This window comes from Poeciliopsis prolifica, unplaced genomic scaffold, assembly GCF_027474105.1.
Source record: "Poeciliopsis prolifica strain line A6 unplaced genomic scaffold, Auburn_PproV2 SCAFFOLD145, whole genome shotgun sequence".
In the NCBI taxonomy this organism is placed as follows: Eukaryota; Metazoa; Chordata; class Actinopteri; order Cyprinodontiformes; family Poeciliidae; genus Poeciliopsis; species Poeciliopsis prolifica.
The window spans coordinates 151,444-174,548 of record NW_026562520.1 but is presented as its reverse complement, the minus strand read 5'-3'; the positions used below and the strand labels follow the sequence as shown (position 1 = coordinate 174,548).

At 40.1% G+C, this 23,105-nt stretch overlaps 2 protein-coding genes across 2 annotated transcripts; one reads left to right on the top strand and one right to left on the bottom strand.

Moving 5' to 3' along the window:
* Positions 1-799: 799 nt before the first annotated feature.
* On the bottom strand, positions 800-9,813 carry LOC129355785 (DENN domain-containing protein 11-like). Its single transcript, XM_055025394.1, is given in 10 exon segments — positions 800-3,324; positions 3,946-4,014; positions 4,247-4,397; positions 4,480-4,611; positions 5,386-5,524; positions 5,603-5,756; positions 7,456-7,614; positions 7,685-7,703; positions 7,706-7,783; positions 9,316-9,813. Coding segments are annotated over 10 exon segments (1,482 nt in total). The 5' UTR covers positions 9,701-9,813; the 3' UTR covers positions 800-3,128.
* On the top strand, positions 9,408-19,339 carry LOC129355783 (wee1-like protein kinase 2). The gene is given in 15 exon segments (XM_055025393.1): positions 9,408-9,496; positions 10,817-10,839; positions 10,842-10,982; positions 10,985-11,124; positions 11,972-12,174; positions 13,675-13,732; positions 14,345-14,514; positions 14,589-14,710; positions 15,550-15,696; positions 15,817-15,852; positions 15,855-15,914; positions 16,045-16,130; positions 16,671-16,841; positions 17,448-17,596; positions 18,688-19,339. Coding segments are annotated over 15 exon segments (1,683 nt in total). The 5' UTR covers positions 9,408-9,479; the 3' UTR covers positions 18,848-19,339.
* The last annotated feature ends 3,766 nt before the right edge of the window (positions 19,340-23,105 follow it).

Below are 23,105 nucleotides of genomic sequence, written 5' to 3'. Positions count from 1 at the left end.
AGATGGTGCCGGATCAGGCTGCGCTGCAGGCGTCCGTTTATCCGTCTCTTTAGGAAACACAAAGTGATGCTGAAAGGTGATTTAATGAAGGCGGATCTCACTGATTTATATGATATATGGTTCATATTTACTCTGTTCATTTTTTGTCCAGATAATATTTAGATTCACAATATTTGAAGCTAAATAGAAAACTATGTTACAGTAAATATTTAGCTCACACAAGCTCAATACTTTTCTTCAAAGTAAATATTCAGCCAGCAAGCTAAATACTAAATATTAGGCTCTAAATTAACCATTTTGCTTGCATGATAACTATTTAACTGAAAAGTAAATATTTAGTTTGCAAGTTAATATTTTCCCCCACAAATATATAGCATCAAAGTACACATTTAGCAGAAAGCTAAATATTTGGCTCCAAACTAAATATTAGCTCACTATTAATGTCAATGTAAATAGTTAAATAACTAATAAAAAAGCTGTCTTTTTTCTGCAACCTCCTCTTGGTCACTATGGATCCATTATGAATCAGTTTCCTTTTAAATCAAAATATTTTGCTTGCTAACCAAATATTCAGTTTGAAACTGACATTTATAAATGAATAAATGACATGGCAGAAATGTGGCTAATTTTAAAGTTTCTCTGAGAACAAGCTGAATATTATTGCTGTTAATGTTTGACTGTAACTTCACAAAAAACACCTTGTATTATTTTTACACCAGGTTACTGTATCATCTGCTGTGTGAGTTTATTGTAGCAAATTTATCATCAGATGCTTTATGGAAAGAAATATGACAAAGTGTTCAGAGGGAGACTTGTGGGATTTAATAACATTGAACCAGAATCAGTATTTTCTTGTGTTACAGTGAAACTGACAGGAAATCATGCTGCCGAGTTTGTGTGTTTCACACAGTGGAGGCTTCACTGCTACTTGGTGAACACTCCTGATTTACAATAGTCAGAAAACATCTGCATGGATGCTGGAGCGACGCCTCTGCTGACATTCAGAAGAGTGAGACGGTTTGTTGACCACAGTCCACACTGTGGAGGTTTCCACACAGAAAAAGGTGATGCGTTCAGTGGCATGGTGTGTGTGGGTGTGTGTGTGTGTGTGTACATTCCCTTTTACATTAAAGCTGTGGAGCAAAAGCAGTCATAGGAGATCTGCTGATGGCTAACGTGAAGCATGGTGTTGAGACATTCAGCAAGTAAAAATTCAAACTACAAACAAGCATTTCTGTGGGAAAAAAACACATTTTAAGGCCCCAAATTTGAAATAAAGCTTAACTGCCGTGAACAATTAGTGCATTTCCTTTTATCCAACATAAAGGTTAAAAAATGAAACAGTATATTTGAAATACAGAAGCGATGCTTGTAACAGTTCATAGCGAGACCGTTAGAAGTTTGAAATCCCACTGGAATGCAGATTCTGGAAGCAGATTTTCAGCCTCCTGTGTTCCAACATGGAACAAATCACTGACATTATCAAAATGACCAAAGAACTGAAAGCCCCTCCAGCCCGTCTCCGAAGCCCGGTTCAAGTCACTGAGCTGGAGGAGAGGCGGTCAGAGTTCCTGCATCCATGAGCGAACGAGGTTCTTATGAAGGATCATCTGGTTAACAACTGGAACCAACGAATGCAAGAGTTTAAATCACAAACCCATCATATAAAAGGTTACAGTTAAGCACAAGTTTGTGTGTTTGTGTGTGTGTGTGCGTGTGTGTGTGAGTGTGAGAGAGAGAGCAAGAGAGAGAGAGAGAGGAAATAATCCAGTGTTTGACCGAGTGCAGCATTCATATTATGTGGTGCATGTTCACTGAAAACCTCCTACAAATATCACAAATGTGAAGCTTTAACCCCAAAAAAAACTACATTTCCCAGAATGCACCCTTGCTTTTGGTCTGATAATCAGAGAAAGGCCAGCAGACACGGCCTGTGGTGAAAGTGCATAAAGTTTAAAGTATTTATTAACAGCCTTTCTCTTTACAGACAGTCATGAAGGTCATACTAATTTGGGGCTTTTAATAAAAATAAAATTGAATTTATTGTGAATTTCTCATTTTTAAACAGGCTCAAAAATTAATAATATTTCAGTCTTTTTGCAAATTGTTGGTTTTAGAGCCTTTAGTAAACTGTGGCAACAAGAGGAATTGAAAAGGAGGAAATATTTCATTCATCATAATCCAAAAGTTAAGGAGGGATGGCGAAAGCAAATGAGGAGGATTAGCAGAGCTGCTGAATGGATTATGAGACTATCATATAGCAGTCCTCAGTCAGAAACTACAACTACGTTTAGCTTTCCTTTAAAAATGTTTTTAAATATTACTGAATTTGAATTACTGCTTCCCAATATGGTAGAAATCATTTAAGTTGATTAATTACCTGATTTTAAGTATTTCACAGATTATCAGCCATTGATCTGGAACACCATCAATCAATTTATCAAATTTTATGTTTATGACAATGTAATTTTTGGAAAATCTATGTTCCAAAATAAGGCGATTTTACTTTCAGTCTCAGTTCTGATCCAAAATCCACAACTTCAAATTTGACTGGAAAGATGGGAAAATAAAAGAGGAGTACATCTCAAACAGATAGACGTGTTATGATTAATCTTGATATTCAAAAATAATAGAAATGGTATCTTGTATTTTTAAACAGGTGAAAACATCAGAAACAATAATATTCATCTCTTCATGACTGAATGCAAACTTGTCATCAGCTTCATGATGTTCACGTCTTCCAGTCATAAAGCAGAATCAGTCTCATCCGTTTCCCTCCAAAGCTTTTTCACTCTCATGTTGTTTCCTTTCTGAAACGCAGAATAAAGTAGATTTACCAGAACCAGAAGCTCACAGCACATCCAGGAGTTCGAGTGAGTCGGTTTAATTTCCCAGGAAATGAATCCAATTAGACAAATTAACTCCAATGGGGGAGAAACTTTTTCCCCAAATGCGACTGAGAGTTTCAGAAGGATCCAACAATCATCACCCCACACTGAGTGTCCAGGTCACCCACAGTGGGGCGGCTCATAAACCCAAAGGTGAACAGATGAAAACCCCCAGATGGGGGCAGTGTTTCCATTTCCAGTGTGTTGCTCTGTGTGGGGGGGCTGCTGCTGGTGGGGGGTTTAGGAGCAGCAGAGGTTGTCAATGAGCAGCGTGACGTCGATGCCGTAAACCTCCAGCAGGTCCTCCAGGAAGGAGCGGTCCCCCTGGGGGTCCAGCCCCATGGCCCTCATGTGGTCAGCAGTGATGGTGGGATCAGCACTGCCCGCCACCTCACACAGGGTCTGGAAGATCCGGTTGTTCAGCTCCATGAAGAACCTGGCAGACATTTGATCAGGATTAAAATATCTAAGATTTTTTTCTCAAAGTACCTACGTGTTTTCTGGGAACATAGTGCCATTTCATAGCACTATAATAACTTCAGTCGTGAAAAACTGACATAAAAGAAATTTGACTTTGTAATTTAATGCCTTAAAGTTGGGTCTCTTTCTCTTTAAGAACTCGTCCTCTTTTTATCTGTGTTTTTATCTACCACCTATTGGTGGCTAGTCTGAAGGAGCTGAGTGGGGGAGGAGCTGTGTCTCAAAGGCGGTTGCTCAACGATTGCCAAGGAGTTTGAAGGATTTCTCAAATTTGAAATAATCAAAGCAACACTCCAGGTTTGATTTTGATGAGGAAAAAGTTTATAACAGGATGTTAAGCTCAAAAAAGCCAATTTTAGATTACACTGCCCCTTTAACAGGAGGCAATGGTTGCAGACCACCAAATATGTTTCCGTCTCCCACTCTTTTTCAGAAAAGCCAAAAAACCAACACAAGTGAGCATAAAAACTTGTTGTTTTAATGAGGAAGTTATTTTGAAATTAGCCATTTCTATCAAACTTTTCTAATGTGATTAAACTTAAATTGCACATGAAAAGTAAAAATTCCTTGGACTCACAAAATGAACAGATCCTCTTCGTTCGCTGTGCAGTTTTCATCCACCTCCTGAGAGTACAGCAGCATCTGTCTGCAAAATGTCAAAAGCAAATAAAATGTGTCAAAACAGGAAATCAAATGAATAAAAAAAAGGTAACTAACAGAAAAAAATCAACAAAATCATCCGTCCATTCACTGTTTTCCAAACATAAAATTCAAGTACCATAAAAACTAACAAAACTGAAATTTTCTGTTAAATGAAAAGAAAGCCATTTCTGGTGAAAAATAAATGGGTTTTTTTTGTGTAATAAGTGCTTTAGTACCTTTGTTCACTTAGTTTCCGGTACTTCTCCTTGTCCGCTGCATTCAGCCTGAGCAGCGGCTGCAGGTGGCTTCTGTGCGTCTTTACATTCTGGTTATCGATGTAGACATCATACAGATCCTTCTTGTCCTCAAAAATCTTCTCTGTGGTGCCTTAAAAAACAGAAGAACCTGCTCATTTCTACACCATATAAGAACCACGAGGATTTTTAAAATGTATTGCACCAAAACTCACAAGCAACGTATGAAAACTCTGTTTCCAAGGTGCTGATGTCAGCAATGTTGATATAGAAAAATGGCCGTAATTCAGGCACAGAAACACCGATTCCAGGGATCGAAACATTAGCCAGGCAGCAACAGCAGTACACTGAAGCAGCAGAAGGGAACAGTCAAATCCAAGGACACAAAGAGGAGAAGCACTGGAAAATTACAGACTCAAAAATAATCGCAATAATTCGGCTTATTTATCCTGTGGTATGAGAAGAGGGGGGTTCGTTTTTAAAAGTCAGATTCGCCTCGTCATTACAAAAATTTATAAAACTAAATGTTCTCGTTCAAACTAAACAGTTTGCTAACTCAGTATTTAGATAGCAAATTTAATATTTAGTTCTAAACTAAATATTTTGTTAGCAGCTTAACGGCTTCAAAATCGATATTTAGCTTGCTAACTAAATATTTAGTTTGCTACTAAAATATTTTGTTTGGAGTGAAATATTTAGTTCAGCTTTCAAGCTAAATACCTGGTTTCAGCTAACTTAAATTTTGAACAAAATATTTAGTTACAAACTAAATATTTAGCACAATAAATATTTAGTTTACAAACTATTACTTAGCTTTTTATCTGAACATTTAGCTGCCAATTAAATGTTTGTTTTGAGGCTAAATAATCCGTTTGCTAATTGCTAATTAAAATACTTAATTTGAATAAACCCCCACTTTTTTCTTCTTACGTTATGCAAAATAATCCGAATTATTGCTGTCAACTTTTGCTGTTTACAGTGTCACCCGTACAGAACATCTCTATTTTTACATTCATAAATCATTTCTTCAGTGATGAACAGAGGCTGAAAACAGGAAATAGGTTTAGATTGTGACCACAAGCGGCCAGGAAAGGCCTGGTGTTCAGGCTCGAGCTGCTCACCCCGGTAGCAGACCACGCCTATGGGTGGAGGAGAGAAGATGAGGAGCCGCTTCCGGAGCAGAACAAACTTCCACAGCACCATGATCTGCTCGCCGAAAAACTGGATGAACTGGGACATGCAGCCAGCCGGGTGGGTGATCTGCAGGGAGAAGGTCCTTTTACCATGCATCCAGCAGCAGCTGGACCGGTAAAATGAGCGAGTTCAGGTGTCTCAGACCTTCATCTCTGGGTGCATGCAGCGGTTTATGGCGGAGACGGTCCAGGTTGGGCACAACGGAACCAACCCGTTTCCTGTCGGCGGCAGAACCGCCTTCTTATCCTCGTAAAAAGCCTCCAGTGGTGAGTACTGGCCTGGACAGTGCAGCTGGTGTCTACAAGGCAAACAGTCGGAAACAAATGATGTAATTAAGTCAAAGTTCATCCAGATTTAGATAATGAACCGCCAGCTCCTTTCCATCTTTTCACAGGTGTCCAGTCACACCAAACAGCCGTAGGTGTGAAAATGATTCACTGAAACTGTTTGTTGTGTGATTTTATCAAACAAATTTATGCTGGAAGAGAAAATAAAAGTGTGCAGACATCTAATAAAATCTCCTGAGAACGACTGAAAAAGATAACTGATAGTAATAATTGCACAATTTAAAGTATTTTGCCCATCTTTTTATGTGGATTTAATATTAAGTGATTTGTGTTGTTTTACTTCCTGCAGCAGCTATACATCCTTTCTATTAGATTTTAAAAATACAAGATATTCCTGTTTGCTTCTTTCCTTGTAATGAATAACCTTTAACCTTTAGCTCATAAAGTCCAGAGTTCAAGACATTTATGACTGAATTCATTTCGCTCTGACCTGAGAATAATGCTGCGCAACAGAATTAAAGGTGTGTTGATTTGTTTTGGTTAAAATTATAAAACATTCCACAATTACAAAGCTAAGCTAATGCACTATTGTTTATTGCGATAAACGATAATATTGTCATTTTGAAACCATTTTCAACTGATATAATAATAATCAAAGATCAATAAACTCAAATTCCAAACTAAATTTAACACTTGAACTGGAAGATATTTGAAATATCCAAAATAAACAAACAAAACAACTGAAATAATAAATATGAAGTCTCAATAAAACAAAACATATCTCCATCTCAAGCAAAACAAGCAAAACTCACATATAAGACTTTTAAAAAGAAACAAAAATTTAAACTCCTTTGCACATTGCATCAAATGTTTGCAGCATTTCTTAAAATGGCTGCTTTTCAATAATATTAAATGGCAGCATCTCTAAAGATTACATAATGAAATGGAAATGATTGTTCCCATTTTTTTCATCAAGCGATTAATTGATTTATTGTTGACTGTGACGGCTTATTTTTGCTTGATGGGTAAAACCTAACAGTGAACCTGTGCAGCAGAAAACTCAAGCTGAATAACCACTGAGGGGCAGGAAGCTGCATCCCTGCAGCTGTTTTTATTTCTACACAGCGAGACTCCAGTTATTGTAGCAGGAGAGCAGAAGAGCAGAGTTATAGAAGAGAGGAGAAAAGATGCTGTCAGGGTTTCTAGATGCTTTGTGTTGAGAAACAGACACGAACTGAGGCGCTGGCTTCATGTTTAATGGATGAGAACATTTTACACAAAGAGAAGAAAAAGTTCAGTGAGAAATAAAGCAAGAAGGCAGACACACACACACACACACACACACACACACCAAACACACACACACACAATCACACACACACACACACACACACACCAAACACACACACACAATCACACACACACACACACACACACCAAACACACACACACACAATCACACACACACACACACACCAAACACACACACACACACACACACCAAACACACACACACACACACACACACACCACACACACACACACCAAACACACACACACACACACACACACCAAACCACACACACACACACACAAACCAAACACACACACACACACACAATCACACACACACACACAATCACACACACACAATTACACACACACACACACACATTACACACACACACACACACACACACACAGCCTCACCTGACTTGGTTCTCCAGGAAGTGCATGTATCGGTACAGCAGAGTGTAGGACGGAGACAGGATTCCCACGGACTTCATCCTCGCTCCGCGCTCCAGCTCGCTCTCCACTGGCATGTTGGCAAAGCAGGCCAGCCCGAAGTATTTCCCTTTACGAAAATATCTGAGCAGAACAGAAGCAGTCAGCCGGGGTGGAAACGGGGGGAGGGCGGTTCTGACGGATCTGGACCTACATGAAGTCACTGGTGATCGGTGGGAGCCGCTGGCCATGGACTTGAACTCCACTCCGTCCAGGTTGACGTCATGAGGCAGACACCACTCCACCATATTCCCTGCCATTCACACACAGATAGTGATGTCACTTCCCTTCCTGCCTCCACTTTCATCTGGGACACTTCCTCTATTTCTTCCTCATAAATCCAAGAGTTCGTGACCTCAGATCTGACTTTGAGTAAACATTAACCAGAAGCCAAGTCTCAGCTTTTCCTCCTTATTGATTTTATAGCTGCTGTTTTTTCAAACTTGATCTCTGTTGGATTTTAAATTACATCATAATACATTTGAGATAAATGGCTTGTTTTTTTAATTCAAACTGCTAACCAGAGGTGATTCAAACAAAAGTGTCCACCAACACAAAAAGCACAGATGAGTAACAAGGTTCAGATTTCTGCTGCAGAATTTCACAAAACCGTTTTTAAAAATAGCACAAACACAGGGGCGGTTAACCAGGGGGCCTGGTGGGGGCCGCAGCACAAAATCCCAAAAAAAAAAAAAAAAAAACAAAAACAAAAAAAAACAGACAGATATTTCATCATGTAACATATTAAATGAGCCAAACAGCCACTTGTGGATCCAAAGATACAAGGTGCAGATCTATGGAGCTAAATAGATGCCATAAATTGATCTCAAAACACAAAAGTTTGATACCCAAGAGCATTTTTTAAAACTGAAGAAAAATGTTAGTGATATTCTATGTTTGTGTGATTAGTTTTGAAAAATAATAGCTATGCGGAGTTTTGAATATATTTTTGTCGTCTGTTAACATAAGCAGATTAAATCGCTGAGGCATGTTATTTTTCAAAACCAATCGAATATTGATAATGTTTTAAAAATATTTCCAGTTCCCACGGTTCCTGAGTATAACAGCTGGGAATATGTTTCCAGCTGCTGTGTTGAGCTGTGAGTTATGATTTCACACCTGCTGTGATATGAGGCCACGCCCCTAGTGCTTCAGGCCACGCCCTGCGCCAAACATGACAAGTTTTAAACAGAAAAATATGTATCTGAAAAAACTAATTTTAATCTGAAAAGTCGTTTTGAACATTTTTAAAGTTTCTATTTTTTAATTATTATTATTTCTAAAACTAACTTTATGGCCCCTATTGAACTCCACAAGTTTTTGGTGACACCACTGGCCCTGGGACCCACTTCCTTCTAGATCTGGCCCTGCTTACATGCAGAATAAATACAGTAGTTAAAGTTATAGCCTTATTGTTACATAATCCTCTTTTGCAGATTAGTTGATTCTGTACATTTTGCCTCATTTTCTATTAAAAACAACAATTCATGCCCCATCGGAAAAAAATGCTATTAAAATGAATTTATATCTATTGAAGCTAATTTCCTGTGGGAATAATAAAAACAAGCTGTTTGTTTTAGTCATGTTGTTTTGTGGCTCTATAAATGTGTAGCTGAACTGAAGGTGAAACTGACTGCAGGGTTGAAAGGTCACTGACCCTTCAACCCTTCAGGGTTGAAGGGTCAGTTAATATATTAATCAATATGTTTTTGTTTTAACGCATAAAATCCTGTAAATGATGCTTTAAGGCGCAGAGATCACATGATGGTCGTTTCATGGTCTCACCTGATCTGGTATCAAAGGTCACCACAAAAACTGCCACGATCTGGTCCTTCTCCTCCCACTGACCCCGCGCCGTGACCCCGGGGAAGGGGAGGCTGGAGCCGGGAGGCTGCGGGCGGGTGAAGCCGCCCCCGGCCGGCTTGTCCCTGCTCACAACCACAGCAGTGATGTTCCGTGTGGGGCTGTAAGTAACGGCGGTGGGAACGGTGGGGACGGCGGCGGGGACGGCGCCGCTCCACCCCGAGCCGGACGTCGGTGTCCATTTGTCCGCCGCGGCGGTGTCGTCCTGCCGCTGCGGCTCGGGCGGCGGCCGGGCCGCGCGGTTCGGGTCGGGCGGTGGGATCTCCTCGCAGTCCAGCAGCGGGGCTCGGTCCGACTGCTCCACCATGGCGCCGCGGCCTCGGAGCGGGACAGGAGCGGCGGCGGTCCGGCGGTTCGGAGCGGGCGGCGGGTTAGACTCGCTGCTGCGGCCGCATCGCGGTTCCCTGCTGATGTCGGTTGTTTTCCACGGATTTGTAAGCGTGTCACATCCACGGAGTGGCTGCTTTTACTGTTGTGATGACGTAGCTGACTTCCGCCCACGTGTCTGCGTTACTATTTCATAGCATGACCTCATTTTTGTTTATTTATCAGCATAATTCAGTTTTATTGCGGCTTTGATATTTTATCTCCTAAATCTTTTTCATACAGTTTTATGTAAAATATTTCTTTTTAATATTTTACAATTTGACTTGTTTGTCAGACTAAATATAGAAAATAACATTTAAATTACTACAAATACTTTTCATTTTCTTTGGTCCCACATTTAGCATTAACATATTGTAATTGATCTTATTCTGAAGATACCATGATTCGTATTTTAAATTAGTTTTTTTACACTGGTTAATACTTTGAGATTTACATGTAAAGCCAGAAATATTGAACATAATAAAGGTTTGACTGCTCTAATGCCAATAAAGATTCATCTTATTATTGTGTGAGATAACATTTGTATCAATATGTTAAGAACTAAATCTGAGACTCAAAATATTGCTTATTTTTTATCCTGCTTTATTTTAATGTAATATCCTTTATTCTTTTCTTAAACTGTTTTATTTACCTCTTTTGCTCAGTTTCTCGTATTGTAGCAGAATAAAATGTATTGTGTTTCTATGTATTCCTTCACATATTGTTTTATTGATCTTCAACAAATAAAAAGAAAAAACGGTTAAACGATCAGCCAATCAGATCGCTCGCTGCGTTCACCCGGCGCGCTAATTGATTTAAACCGGAAGTATTTACCTGGCTGAACGGAAGGTGTTTGTGCGGAGCGCAGGGCGTTTTGTTTGTAAGGAAACGTGACTTTTTCTCGGGGGCTGAAACATAAATATGTTTTTTTATTCTTCTTTCTCAAAAACATCACATTTTATACGGATAAAACTGGGACGTTTGCATTAAGCAGCGATATTGAGCATCACTTGGAGGCAGCAGGAGGCCCATATTTAACCCTGTGTTTGGTTTTCAGGTCAGAGTTGAGGAACATGAAGGAAAACTTCCACAGCCTCATTCCTCAGGCATGGCGGCTCTGTTCGGAGAGATCAGCCAGAAGCTGGACTTCTCCAGCTGCGGCGAGGAAGGAAACAGCAGCGACAACACGTCCGATGACAGCGCCGGCCTCCCGGAGTGCAGCCCCGCCTGGCCGGCAGGACGCCCCGGGTGCAGCGCCACAGCAGCAGGAGCAACTCCTCCTCGTCCCCCCTGCAGAGCGCCAGCCCCATTCCTTACGCATCCTGGAGGAAACTGAGACTCTGCGACACCCCCAACACTCCCAAGGTAAGAACCACCTGGAGAACATCACGACGATTAAAGGAAGATCTACAGCAGTGGTTGGGACCCAGAGTGGGTCCTGGAGGGCCTGCATGCTGTAGGACCTGGATCCAATGACGGCTCGTTAGAGGAAGAACATTGATATGCTGGAAAGGTTGTTTCTACCAGCAGTGAGAGAACTGAACCCTGCAGGACGCCGACCTCCAGGACCCACTTTGGGCACCACTGGTCCAGAGAAACTCATCCATGAATTCTCTTTAGTGGAACAGTGTCCTCACTGGTCCAGATCGCTGCTGCAGCTGCTGCTGTTCTCACTAAAACCAGGAAGATGGAGCAAATCACCCAGTTCTTCAATCCTTCACTGGCTCCCTGGAGCTCAGAGACACTAAAACATTGTTGGTAGTTTATAAAGCACCACGGTACATTAAAGATCCGCTGTGGTTGGATGAACCTCCCAGACCTTCTGGTTGTGGTCTGCATCCACAGAACCAAATTAGCCTCCATGTTCTGTTCACCACAAATCTGGAACAAACTTAGAGGAAAAAACAGCTGAAACAGCGAGTTCCTTTAAACTCGCTGTTTCCTTTAAAGCCAAACTGAAATCTCAGCTGTTTACAGTTGAATTTGAACCATAATATAAACATTGATCAATATGTTTGATGTCTTGATGATTTTGATGTAATGTTTGTCACCAGCTTCATCTGTGACTTTATGATATGATTTAAAGCACATTGATCTGCCTTGATGCTGAAATGTGCTACACAAGTAAACTTGATTAATCGATTGAGGTGAGTTTCCTCCTCCATGGCTTCTTCTGAGGAACCTGAATCATTTTACTTCATTCTTCTTGCAGAGTTTGCTCTCCAAATCCTCCCAGCCGTTCTCCAACGTTAAGGTCAGTCACCACCAGAGGAGTCTGCGTTTCGCCTCCGCCGCCGCCTGCCTGGTCCAGGCTCCTTCAGTCAACGTGAATCCCTTCACTCCGGAAACGGTCCGCAGAAAGAGCGAGGTGCTGTGGAGGAGCGGCAAAGAGGAGGCCCACGATTACAGCAACAGGTGTTTTACCAGAATATCTCTCATCGATTAGACATTTTAAAGTGCAGACATTTTTCCACAGCATGGAATCAAAACGGACATTTCATCCCTGAAATGTCCGTTCAGGGATTTTTAGCTTATCCCTGAACTTACCTGTTCAGGGATAAGCTAAAAAAAAAACAAAAAACAAAAAACAAATTATACGCAACATACTGTGCAGTTATCAGAAACACCAGATAATTTTATTTTCTTTTTTTATGTGTACATTTTCAGCGACCTTGTTGCGGAAAATGTTCTTCATAAATAAATTACCTTTCATTACATTAACAATTGAAATATCAGAAAATAATACATATGGAAATTAGAAGGAGAAGAAAGTAAGGAAAAGGCCTCATAAATATAACACATAAATATAACCTTCAAGATAACAGTTGTGTACTTAAATATTTTATCAATCAAAACCATTTTTATCTTTACATCAATGACTCTGACCAGCTTTTGGAGATCGTGGAAATTCATGCAAAATCAGCAGATCCACACACTGTTTTTTGTTTTCTTGGGTTTTTTTTTTTTTGGGGGGGGGGCAATAATGTGTAACTTTGAGTTCACTGCAATTTTATTCAAAAATTTGTCCAAAACTTTGGGATTAAATTATGCTAACCCCCACCTGTAGGTAGCAGTACTTCCTGCTTTTAGTTCTCTGTAGCCTTAGCTGATGTCAAGTTATATTCTGTGATTAATACAATATGTATCAAAAGTCAAAGATCATAAAATTTCTCGCATACATTTCCAATTTAGCACCACAAAGTAAACAATTTTTACTGCAAAAAAAATGACAAAAGCAACTATGAAATTGTGGAGGGCTGATCAATGTGAAAAGATGTCGAATATTATTTAGTGATAGCTATTTACTATTTTAACAGTTTAATATTTTAACACTTTTAAAACATTCATGATCTTGATGTGGGACAAAATAATTTTTTTCTTCTTTAAAAAATTTGACCATCAAAAGTGAAAAAGTTTTCAAGCTTCACATTCTGAAAAAAAATTAAAGTAACTGTGGAACTGGAAATAAATAATTCTCCTGAGTTTTCTTTATTAATTCACCAGATATAAAAAAGTACTGCAGACTGACAAACAGGTACTGATATACAAAATAACCAGTTTGACAAGAGAATGAAGATTTAAAAATAAGCAAAAAAGAGATGCACTTTAAAAATAAATTTAAGACAAAACAGAATTTTAATTGTTGATAGTATGTGGGATACATGTTTTTCTTTTAATCTTTGCAGTTATTTTCAGATTTTGTGTCATATAATGAAATTGAGTATTCAGTTAAGAATATCTGGAACATTCAGATGGAGCTGATTATTTATGGCTTTTTCGTGTGACAAGGAGAATTGGAATTATATTCTGGATTTATCGCGCTGATGGAGGAAATGCAGATGAAATGAAACTAATGTGATCTCTGTTTTAATTTTCATGTGGTTATGTTGGGGGCTTCTGTTAAAAATCTTCTAGGTTGAAGCACAGCCTGGCGTCATCTGAAGAGGATGATGAAGCCTTCCTCCCACCAAAGGTATGACTATTTTTATCGATGCCCACGGCTGAAAATAATCCAGCCTATCAGATTCATCCGCTGAGCCTTCATCATCGGCTCTGTCATCTTCAGCCGGCGCCTCGTTTTGTCCAAAATGACTCTGTTTCCGGATTCCTCTGAGGAAATGAAAACTGACTGCTGTCAGACGCCGTTTGGTTTTTTTGGTTGTTTTAGGGAGGAAGCAGCACCATATTTGGTGAGATCAAAGAGAATCCGGCCTTCCTCTGATGCTCTGTACGGAGCTAAATCAGGGCCATAAAGTTTGTTCAAAAGAAAAAAAAATTAAACTGGGAAAAAAAAAAAAATTGAAACTTAAATTAATTTGAAGAAAATTTGAAAGTGGGAGAAAAAAATTAAAGGAAAAAAACTGAATCTGAAAAGTAGTTTAATGTTTTCAGTCAAATATTTGAAAAAGTATTAGATAAAATAAAAACAAAATTTTATTTTCAGTTTGAAATGTTTTTTTCCCGTTTCAAAGCTTTATTTGAATTTCTGTGTTTTTTTTTTTTTTTCAGTTTGAAAACATTTTTCAGTTTGTATTTCTTGTACTGTGCTGCTGTTAGAAGTGTTTGTTGGTTCTGGTCCCACCAGCGCCGAGCGGTCCAGGCCTTCATGCTGTCGCGCTACGAGAGCGAGTTCCTGCAGCTGGAGTGCATCGGCGTCGGCGAGTTTGGCGCCGTCTATAAATGCGTGAACCGGCTGGACGGCTGTCTGTACGCCGTGAAGCGCTCCAGGCGACCCCTGGCCGGCTCCGCCAACGAGTGAGTTTGGGTCGCCGCCGGGTGGGATCGGGTCGGGTCCGTTCGGTGCGTTACTCGTTTGGTTTTCCTCCCAGGCAGCTGGCCTTGAAGGAAGTGTACGCTCACGCCGTGCTGGGCCACCACCCTCATGTTGTCCGGTATTATTCAGCCTGGGCAGAAGACGACCACATGCTGATCCAGAACGAATACTGTGACGGTGAGGGACGCACCACAGCCTGAAGGAAATACAGGAATCATTAAGCATGGAGGTCAGAGGTCGGAGCTGGGGGTGATAAGTGACAACAGTCAGTTCCTTAGATAGCTACAGTTTGACATTAATCCAGTCAGTCCGTCTGTCTGTCTCCATCTGGTTGGAGATCAGATTATCTACAGTTTGCATTTCAGAGTGAAGTTTCTAAACTCTGATCCTTTTAGAGACAAGAAAAATACAAACATTTTTTTTTGTCTCTCAGTCACATTTTTGTGGTGCTACTTTAGAAATATTTGCAAGGAATTTCGCAATATTCTTTTTCCTGATTAAACGCCTGTCCAAAATCCATATAGATTAAAAAAATGACAAGCAGAATGATCGGATAAAAACGTTTTTATTCTTTAAGAGCTCAAACACATCGATTTGTCACTCGTTGCATTGATCACAAACTAACTGGGCATCAAGTCAGGCTCAGGCAGCAGCGTAGTAGCAGAGGAATTACTGCCACCTGCAGGTTGGTGTTGGTATCACGCCATGTTTTTCATTTTTCAGGAACGTATACAGTAGTCTCAGTTATGCATTATTGTGAAAAACAAAATTGGAATTTGTATAAATTTAATTGCAGGGCTTCATGCTAAAGAAGCACATAAAGTTCAGTTCTGTCTGTACTGCTCATCCTGCTGTTGGTCTGGTGGGACATAGAAACAGAATTTTTGGTTTTTATTTCCTGAATCCTCAAAATAAACAGAAATAAATAACTTTGTGTGGGGAGAATTTGCAGAAAATCAAATTTGCTTTCATTGAAGTTACTGTAATAAACAATTAATCAATTTTTCTAATTTAAGGTGGAAGCCTGAGTGACGCCGTCATGAAGAAGTCAGCGCAGGGTGAGCTGCTGACGGAGGCGGAGCTAAAGGATCTGCTGCTGCAGGTGGCGATGGGTCTGAAGTTCATCCACAGCTACAGTCTGGTCCACCTGGACATCAAACCAAGTTCGTTCCGTCTGCTTCTGTGTTCATACTGGCATCTGCAGCCTTCCTTTTCCCCAAACCTGCAGCTCTCTCTTTACATCCAACCTTCCTGTTCACTAAAGCTGTTGTGCTCTCCTGTAGGTAATATATTCATCTGCCAGCAGCCCAGCACCGCTACAGTAGAGAGAGTGAGGGGGAAGATGACGAGTACTCTTCAGGCAGAGTCCTCTATAAAATTGGTATTTAATGTGCCTCTTTAAGTGGGCCAATTCAAGAAAAGCTCTGTCTACTATGGAGTTTTCAATCTATAGAAAAATATCATCCATGTTTTAATAGTTTTGCTTTCTGTTTCATCCTGGTTTCCTGCAGGTGACCTGGGTCATGTAACCTCAGTGAGCCGGCCTCGGGTCGAGGAGGGGGACAGCCGCTTTCTGGCCAAAGAGGTTCTGCACGAGGTGAAGAACGTCTTGGTGTTTTGCTAGCTGCATTAATTTTAATTATGAAATAAATTTGCTTTATGAAAACTAGTCTATTAAAAAAAAACAAAAAAAAAAAACTCAGCTTTGTGGTTTTTCGTACCAGAAGCAAAAATTGCCAATTGGTAAAACCATAAATATCTTTGAATATTTTATCAGCTGCATAGAAAATAGTTTATTTTAAAAACTGCTGTGAAAAAACTTTTTTCACATCACCATAGTCATGTGATCAACAGGATGTTGCTACTTGAAGAAATGACAGACAGGAAGTAGTAGAAGGATGATGATGATGATGGTGCGTTTGTTTTTTTTTAGTTTTTTTAAACGTCTTATCTGAATAAGCTTATTCGTGTATGATTTTAATCGGCCATCTTATTTAATGGAAACACTACAATTTAAATTTTATTTATTTTTGAAGAAAAACACCAGTTCTGTGAACATTTGTAAACCTGGCTGCTATGGAGCCAATAAACCAGAAGTTCTTTCTCCCATTAACCTCCTGTTTGGTTTCGTCCTCAGAACTACGCCCACCTGCCAAAGGCGGACATGTTTGCTTTGGGTCTGACGGTGCTGCTGGCGGCCGGCGCCGCTCCGCTGCCCCCTAATGGAGAGGAGTGGCACCGGCTCCGTGAGGGGCAGCTCCCCCTGCTGCCGCAGCAGCTTTCTCCAGCTTTCAGAGGCTTACTTCAGGTATTAGTAATCTATTATTCTATAGATTGATCTTATTCTTTTACAGCAGAGAGCAGGTAATGCAGTTACTCAACAGCAATTAAGAAAAATTTACTCCGCTGCACATTCATACAAGAAGTATCAAACTTACTCAGGAACCAACTGACAGATGAGATGCATTTTATTTGCTAGTCTTGCGTGTCCCTCCCCTCTGTGATGCTGCCCTGGGCAACTGTCCATATCAAAAAGCGGCAATTTATGCATATAAATGCCAAACATGTTTTAAGATTCTCCGTTTTCCAGGTTTTTATATTTCTATATTCAAAGTCTGCAAGGAATTCATTTTATTTTATTTTATCATGTTAATTTAGAAATCTCTCTCTCTGTTCATTTTCTGTGAACTTGAGTAATGAGGCGACAGTCAGTTGCTCTCATCCAGTCGAGCTTTTCAGCAAAATTTCATGTTTTAGACTGTACTCCAGTAAACGATTAATTGATTAAATACGTTGAATATTATTTGAATAATCGATTCATCACAATGAATCAGATTTAGCGTTTCAGCTCTGGCTGAATTTGGAGCCTCCACCCGTCTAAATGTCCCTGTCCGTCTTTATCTCGTCCCCTCAGTTGCTGCTGGACCCGGATCCGGTGAATCGTCCGTCTGCCAGAGAGCTCTGCAGGCACCCGGCGCTGAGGGAGAAGCGGACCGAGCGGCTGAACGCGCAGCTGCAGCGGGAACTCAACGTGGAGAAGTTCAGGACCGCCATGCTGGAGAAGTAAGGAGGCAAGATGGCTGCCACCTTCTGGTCAGACATGGTATTACCATAAAATAGGCGGGTTGGCTGCCATCTTCTGGTCAGACATGGTATTACCATAGAGGTTTTATGGAAGCCCGTTTCTGCTCTTTATTTTAAAAAATATATAATTTTTAAAAATATTGACAGTAAAATCAATATTATTGACATCAGTAATGGATTAATTAAGTCAAAACTACAAGTCTCGGTCATAATTTGAAACTGTAAAGTAATTACAAGAATAAATCATAAAAGATTTTTTGTTATAATTTTGAGTATTAAAGTAATTGTCATTTTTTTAAAGTCATAATTATGAAAATAAAAGCCATAAATTGAATCTCCAAATACTTTAAAAATCAAAACTGTTAAAATGTTCATTTAAAAATCATAATTTTTAAATTGTCAAATATTTGACAATTCAATGTTCATTTGGGCATTGACAGTTAATGTCAATATTATTGATGACAGTTAATGTCAATATTATTGGTAACAGTTAATGTCAATATTACTGGTGACTGTAATATTGATATTATTGATATCAATAACTGACTTTAGTTAAGTATTGTTTTAAAGTCTTATTTATGAGGATAAATTGAGTTTTAGTCACAGAATAGCTCATAAGTCTGATAATTACAAGAAAATAAGTTGTATGAGTTTTAAAAGTTGTCATTTCGAACTGAACAGGTGCTAATGAATGTCATAATTTAGTTTTCAAGTTATAATTACGAGAATTGGTCATATTTACGTGAATAAGGTGTAATTTCGGCTTTTAAAGTTGGTCACAAAATTAAGTCGTAAACATACTTAACAGTTATTACAAACGGTGCAAGTTTAACCCAAAAATTAAAATTATGGCTTCAAAACTCATAATCTTCCTGACTTTTTTCCTGTTGACTTCCTGTTGACTTTTTTTTTTCTCATGGTGCAAACGGGCTTCCATAGTTTTTCCTTCAGGTAGAAGTGAGGCACACTATCACCAGGAGGCGCTAGAGGTCGACAGCCATAAATCTGAATATATGGTGAAATGAGCTTTTAGTTTATGCTTCTCATTAATTGTATTTATTTTTACGCAGGGAGCTGCAGGAGGCGCGGCAGGCTGCGTTGTCCCTGAAGCAGAACCCTGCTGTGAAACCTCCCAGCAAGGTGGGCTCTGTACCAAGAACGGGGAGGAAACTCGTTGGCAGGAAAACTGCTCGATCTGTCAGCTTCGATTGTCCAGGGTACGGAGTCTGACATTATGATGATCCTGAGAAATGTGTTCATTAAAGTTGTGGCTCTAAATACAAAGTGAAGCAATCTAACAGGAATGAGAGCAGACATGGCTACGTGTTCATTCTTGTGTGTTGTTGTGGAACTGAAACTCTGCAGAGGTGAATTTGTTTCCTGCACATCCTGTAACTGCATTAATCCAACATACTTGGCTGCTCTTTGACTTTTATCCTTTTTTATTATTGTAAATAAACATTTTAATTCCTTTCTAATTCATGGAATTTTTATTTTAATTTAACTTTTTGTTTGTTACCAAGTTGTGCTCTTTGTTATTTTAAGGGACTTTCCAGTGGGAGGGATTTTTCCCTTTATCAGATACTTAGGAAGTGTGAGCCATCCAGCTGTACGGTCACGAGTTGGGCAGTTCACTGACATCAGTTATTTCTATAACTCTTCCTAACAGACCTCATTTTAAATGGAGAAAACTCTTGCAAAAATATATTTTGACATTTCTTGTCTTTGTTTTTCTGGCTTGTTTTTTTTTTTTTTTTTTTTTTTTTTTTGGTTTTTGTTTCTCTACAACTTTCTTATATTGGTCCATTTTACAATTTTTCTTAAACCACCTCAGCTCCGTTTGGATATTTAGGCCATTTCACCCAAACTACAACCTCGTTTATCTCAGCTGTTCAAATACTAGAGATTACTTCACTGGCGATTAGAACTACAGTACATGAACAAGCCTCGTTCTTGGGTGGACGAATTCTTATGTCCAGTGAATGCGTCCCTCCAGCTTCAACCTTGCCATGCTTTCTGTTGTTGTCTCCTCCCACCCCCTATTTTTTTTTTTTTTTTTTTTTTTTTGTGCAGTATACTGAACATTACGGTATCCAGATCAAAACAAAATCTTAAGAAGTGACATTGCCGCTTGTATTTTTTTTTTATTAAAATAAGGCAAAATGGAAAAAGTATGAACTTTTCTTAGTTGGATGGGTGAAATTTTGTAAAGATATTTTTACGCCTGAAACATGACTACCGTAATACTTGGTCCTCGTGCACCATTAGAGCGTTGAGTTGGAAGAAGTCGCTCAGTTCAGCGCTGGAGGCTGATGCGGTAACAAGGTTGCGGGTTTTCCAGCTTCAGAGTTAATATCACTATCTAAACCTTTTACTTAAATGTTTTCAAGACCACAGGGAGCCGCGAGTGAGTCTGTCTCTTGCTGTTGATTTGTTGTCAGCAGTTAGCAGCTTAGGTTAAAGTGAACTTTTAGATGCTAATCAAAGTTAGCATGAAGCTACTGTTTTTCCTCATTGACCGTCAAAGTTTGAACAGTTTGAACTGGGTTTCCGTAACGCTTTTCATCAGTTTAATGTGACTTGTGTCCAGAGTTTGTTGGCTTGTCCAGTGAAGTGAAGGCTCGCTGTTTCCCCGTTGAGCAGAGCGGATGTTGACCGGCCGTCAATGGGAGACTTGCGGTTTCTAGCGGAGCAGCGAAGCGCGCTCTGGTGGTTTTCTTCTTCCTCCAGCCTGATTCCGCAGACCTGAACTACAGCAAGCAGCTTTACGCCAAAGGACACGAACTGATTGCATCCCGGGAGATCAACGATAATGGAAACCAGGTGGAAGCTGAGGATCACGGGGAGGAACACGGGGAGCTCCAGACGGACGGACATCTGCCCGGAAACATCACCGGGTGTCTGGAGGACATCCTGCCGCTGGTGGAGCTGCCTCGGCCGGGTCAGTAGCTCTGTCCCCCCTGGGAGGCCTGGCCGTCAAACTTTACACACAGTAGCGACAAAAATCTGGAGGATGACTTTAATTTTCATAGCCAAAGCTGGTTTCCATACTGATGATCTATAGACAGTGGAGCAGAGGCGGATCTAGACCAGATTTACCAGGGGTGCCAGGTTGGGGTCTGCTGCTGTGTCATGTTATCTTGTTAAATGAATAACAAGATAATATTTCCCCCAGAGGATATATTACCCTCCAGATGTTAATGTTTCCCCTGGAGCTGCAGAACTAGGAAATGGAAAGTGATCTTGTCTCAACAAAGCTAAAACTGCAGAACCTCAGTTTTTATTTAACAAAAATTTGTGAGGGAAAAATACATTAGTAAAGAGGAGCAATTAGCTGTCATTTAATATCATTATAAAACATTTCTTTAGTATTATCTCATAAGAAAAGGGCACTGGCCCCCGTGTAGAAGCACCCCTGCTGGCTGGTTCCACTGAATCACAGCTGATCTGTTATTTCAGTAACAACAACAAACCAGGAAACTGAAAGTAAAAACAGACAACACTGATACTGTTGGGAGTTTTAGACTTCCCCTTCAGTTCTACATCTAAACCTGTTTTGTTCATGTGATGTAAGAACGACCTCTGATCAGGCAGAACATTATGACCACTAACAATTATGTTAACATACTTGGCATGTGGAAGGAATCACAAATGACAGAAAATATTGTCAAATAGGTATTTTAAAGAGAAAAATCTACCACACTCTGAATTGAAGTATTAGAGTGAAGCTACAAGTTATTTTTTTAATTAGATAATAAAGTAGTAAAATTGGCCAGATGTATTATTTTTTTCCAGAAAACTTTTTAAAATTATGAGAGCATTTTTTTCTTGAGAAGAAAAAAAACTTTAATGGATTTTTAAAGTTCTGATATGACCAGCCTGGTTCATGTGTCTTTCTTCAAAATACATTATTATCTATGTAAGTATTATCTTCTTACGATTCTCAACATCCACATTTTAGATTTTCGGGGGGGGGTTCATGTTGGAGTTCTCATAAAATTACGACTTCATTCTCCTAATATGATTATATTCTGGTAGTTAAAAAATACATAAGTTTACTTTATCGTAGAGTTGACATTTTAAAGTCTTAAACACGGTTGACAAACAAAATGGCTGCCCTGGGTGATGACATCACTCTGATCTGCAGAGACCGGAGGAAAAAATCCAATTTTACAAAAATATGCTGTACTGTCTTTTGCCTCCTAGTTGCTCTATGAGTTTATTATATTAGTTGGACAGATTGCCCAAGTGTCAACAAGGAAGGAAATAAAAATTTCAGATAGTTTGAGGAGCACAATGATCAGTCTGACTTCATCTCCTAGCCTCCAAATTCCCCATGTTAGTGAAATCCAGCGTCTGGGAGACGTTCTGAATGCCTCTCAGCTTTGCTTTTATCAACATGGTGTCAAAAATGGCAGGAAACCTGAGAGTTTAGTAAAGATCCTGCAGAAAACGGTGATGCAGACGGACGACCCGTCAGCCCTGATGGGTGTTTGAGCTCCGTTAAGAGTCCAGCCCGTTCAGCAGTTTGTGGGGGGAAGTGACGGCGCTGATGCCTTGACTCTTATCTGTTTCTGCAGGAGGCCAGCAGGAAGTCAACATCCAGGCCGTTGCTCAGGAGCTGAGAGAGATCGCGGCCCAGTTCGAGCTGCAGGTGGTGGCGCGGGCGGCGCAGAACCTGGCCAGGAACGTCTCCGAGTCGCCTTCTGAGGTGAGCGCTGCACCCACCGCTGCAAAGATCAGAACTAGCAGGTTTCAAATCAAAACTCATAGAAATCTGGGAATTCTGTTCCTTACGGGGCTGCAGCTAACAATTATTTTAGTTGATTAATCAATTATTCTGACGATTAATCAGATTTAAGAATTGGCACCTTCTGCAGATTGTTTATTGAATCACTTGAGCCTTTTTATACAATTTTAGAAATATATAAAAAGATTCAAATAAGTCCTTTTTAAAATAAGAAAATATAAATAAAATGGCACCATGTGCCTGGAAAACACATATTACTGTCCCTTTAACTGAAAAATGTCGATATTTGTCTTAAGATCTGCTCAGTGATGTTCTCGCAGCACATTTCCTTTTTTCCAGTCAGGATGTCTCCTGCTAACAATGAATCGATTACCAAATCAGATGCTGATCGTTTCACTCATTGATTGTGAATAATTGCTTGTTTGTCACTGATTTGCTGTTCTGACCGGTTCTGTTGGTCTGCTGCCCATCAGCTGGGGAACCATCTTGTGAACGAGGTGGAGCGGCTGCTCAGGGAGTTTTCTCTGAAGGATTTGCCCCAGGAGCAGGTCGTCGTGGCCCTGACCTTGACCCTAGTGAAGGGCGTTTGCATCCAGGCTCCGCGGCTGCTGAAGGGCCTCTTCGACACGGCCGTTCGGTTCATCTGCCATCGGTGGACCAGATGAGTTTCCTGCGGCACAGGAAGTGACTGAAGGATGTGGCCCCGCCCCCTCGGCCCAGCTGTGCTGTAGAAACGTT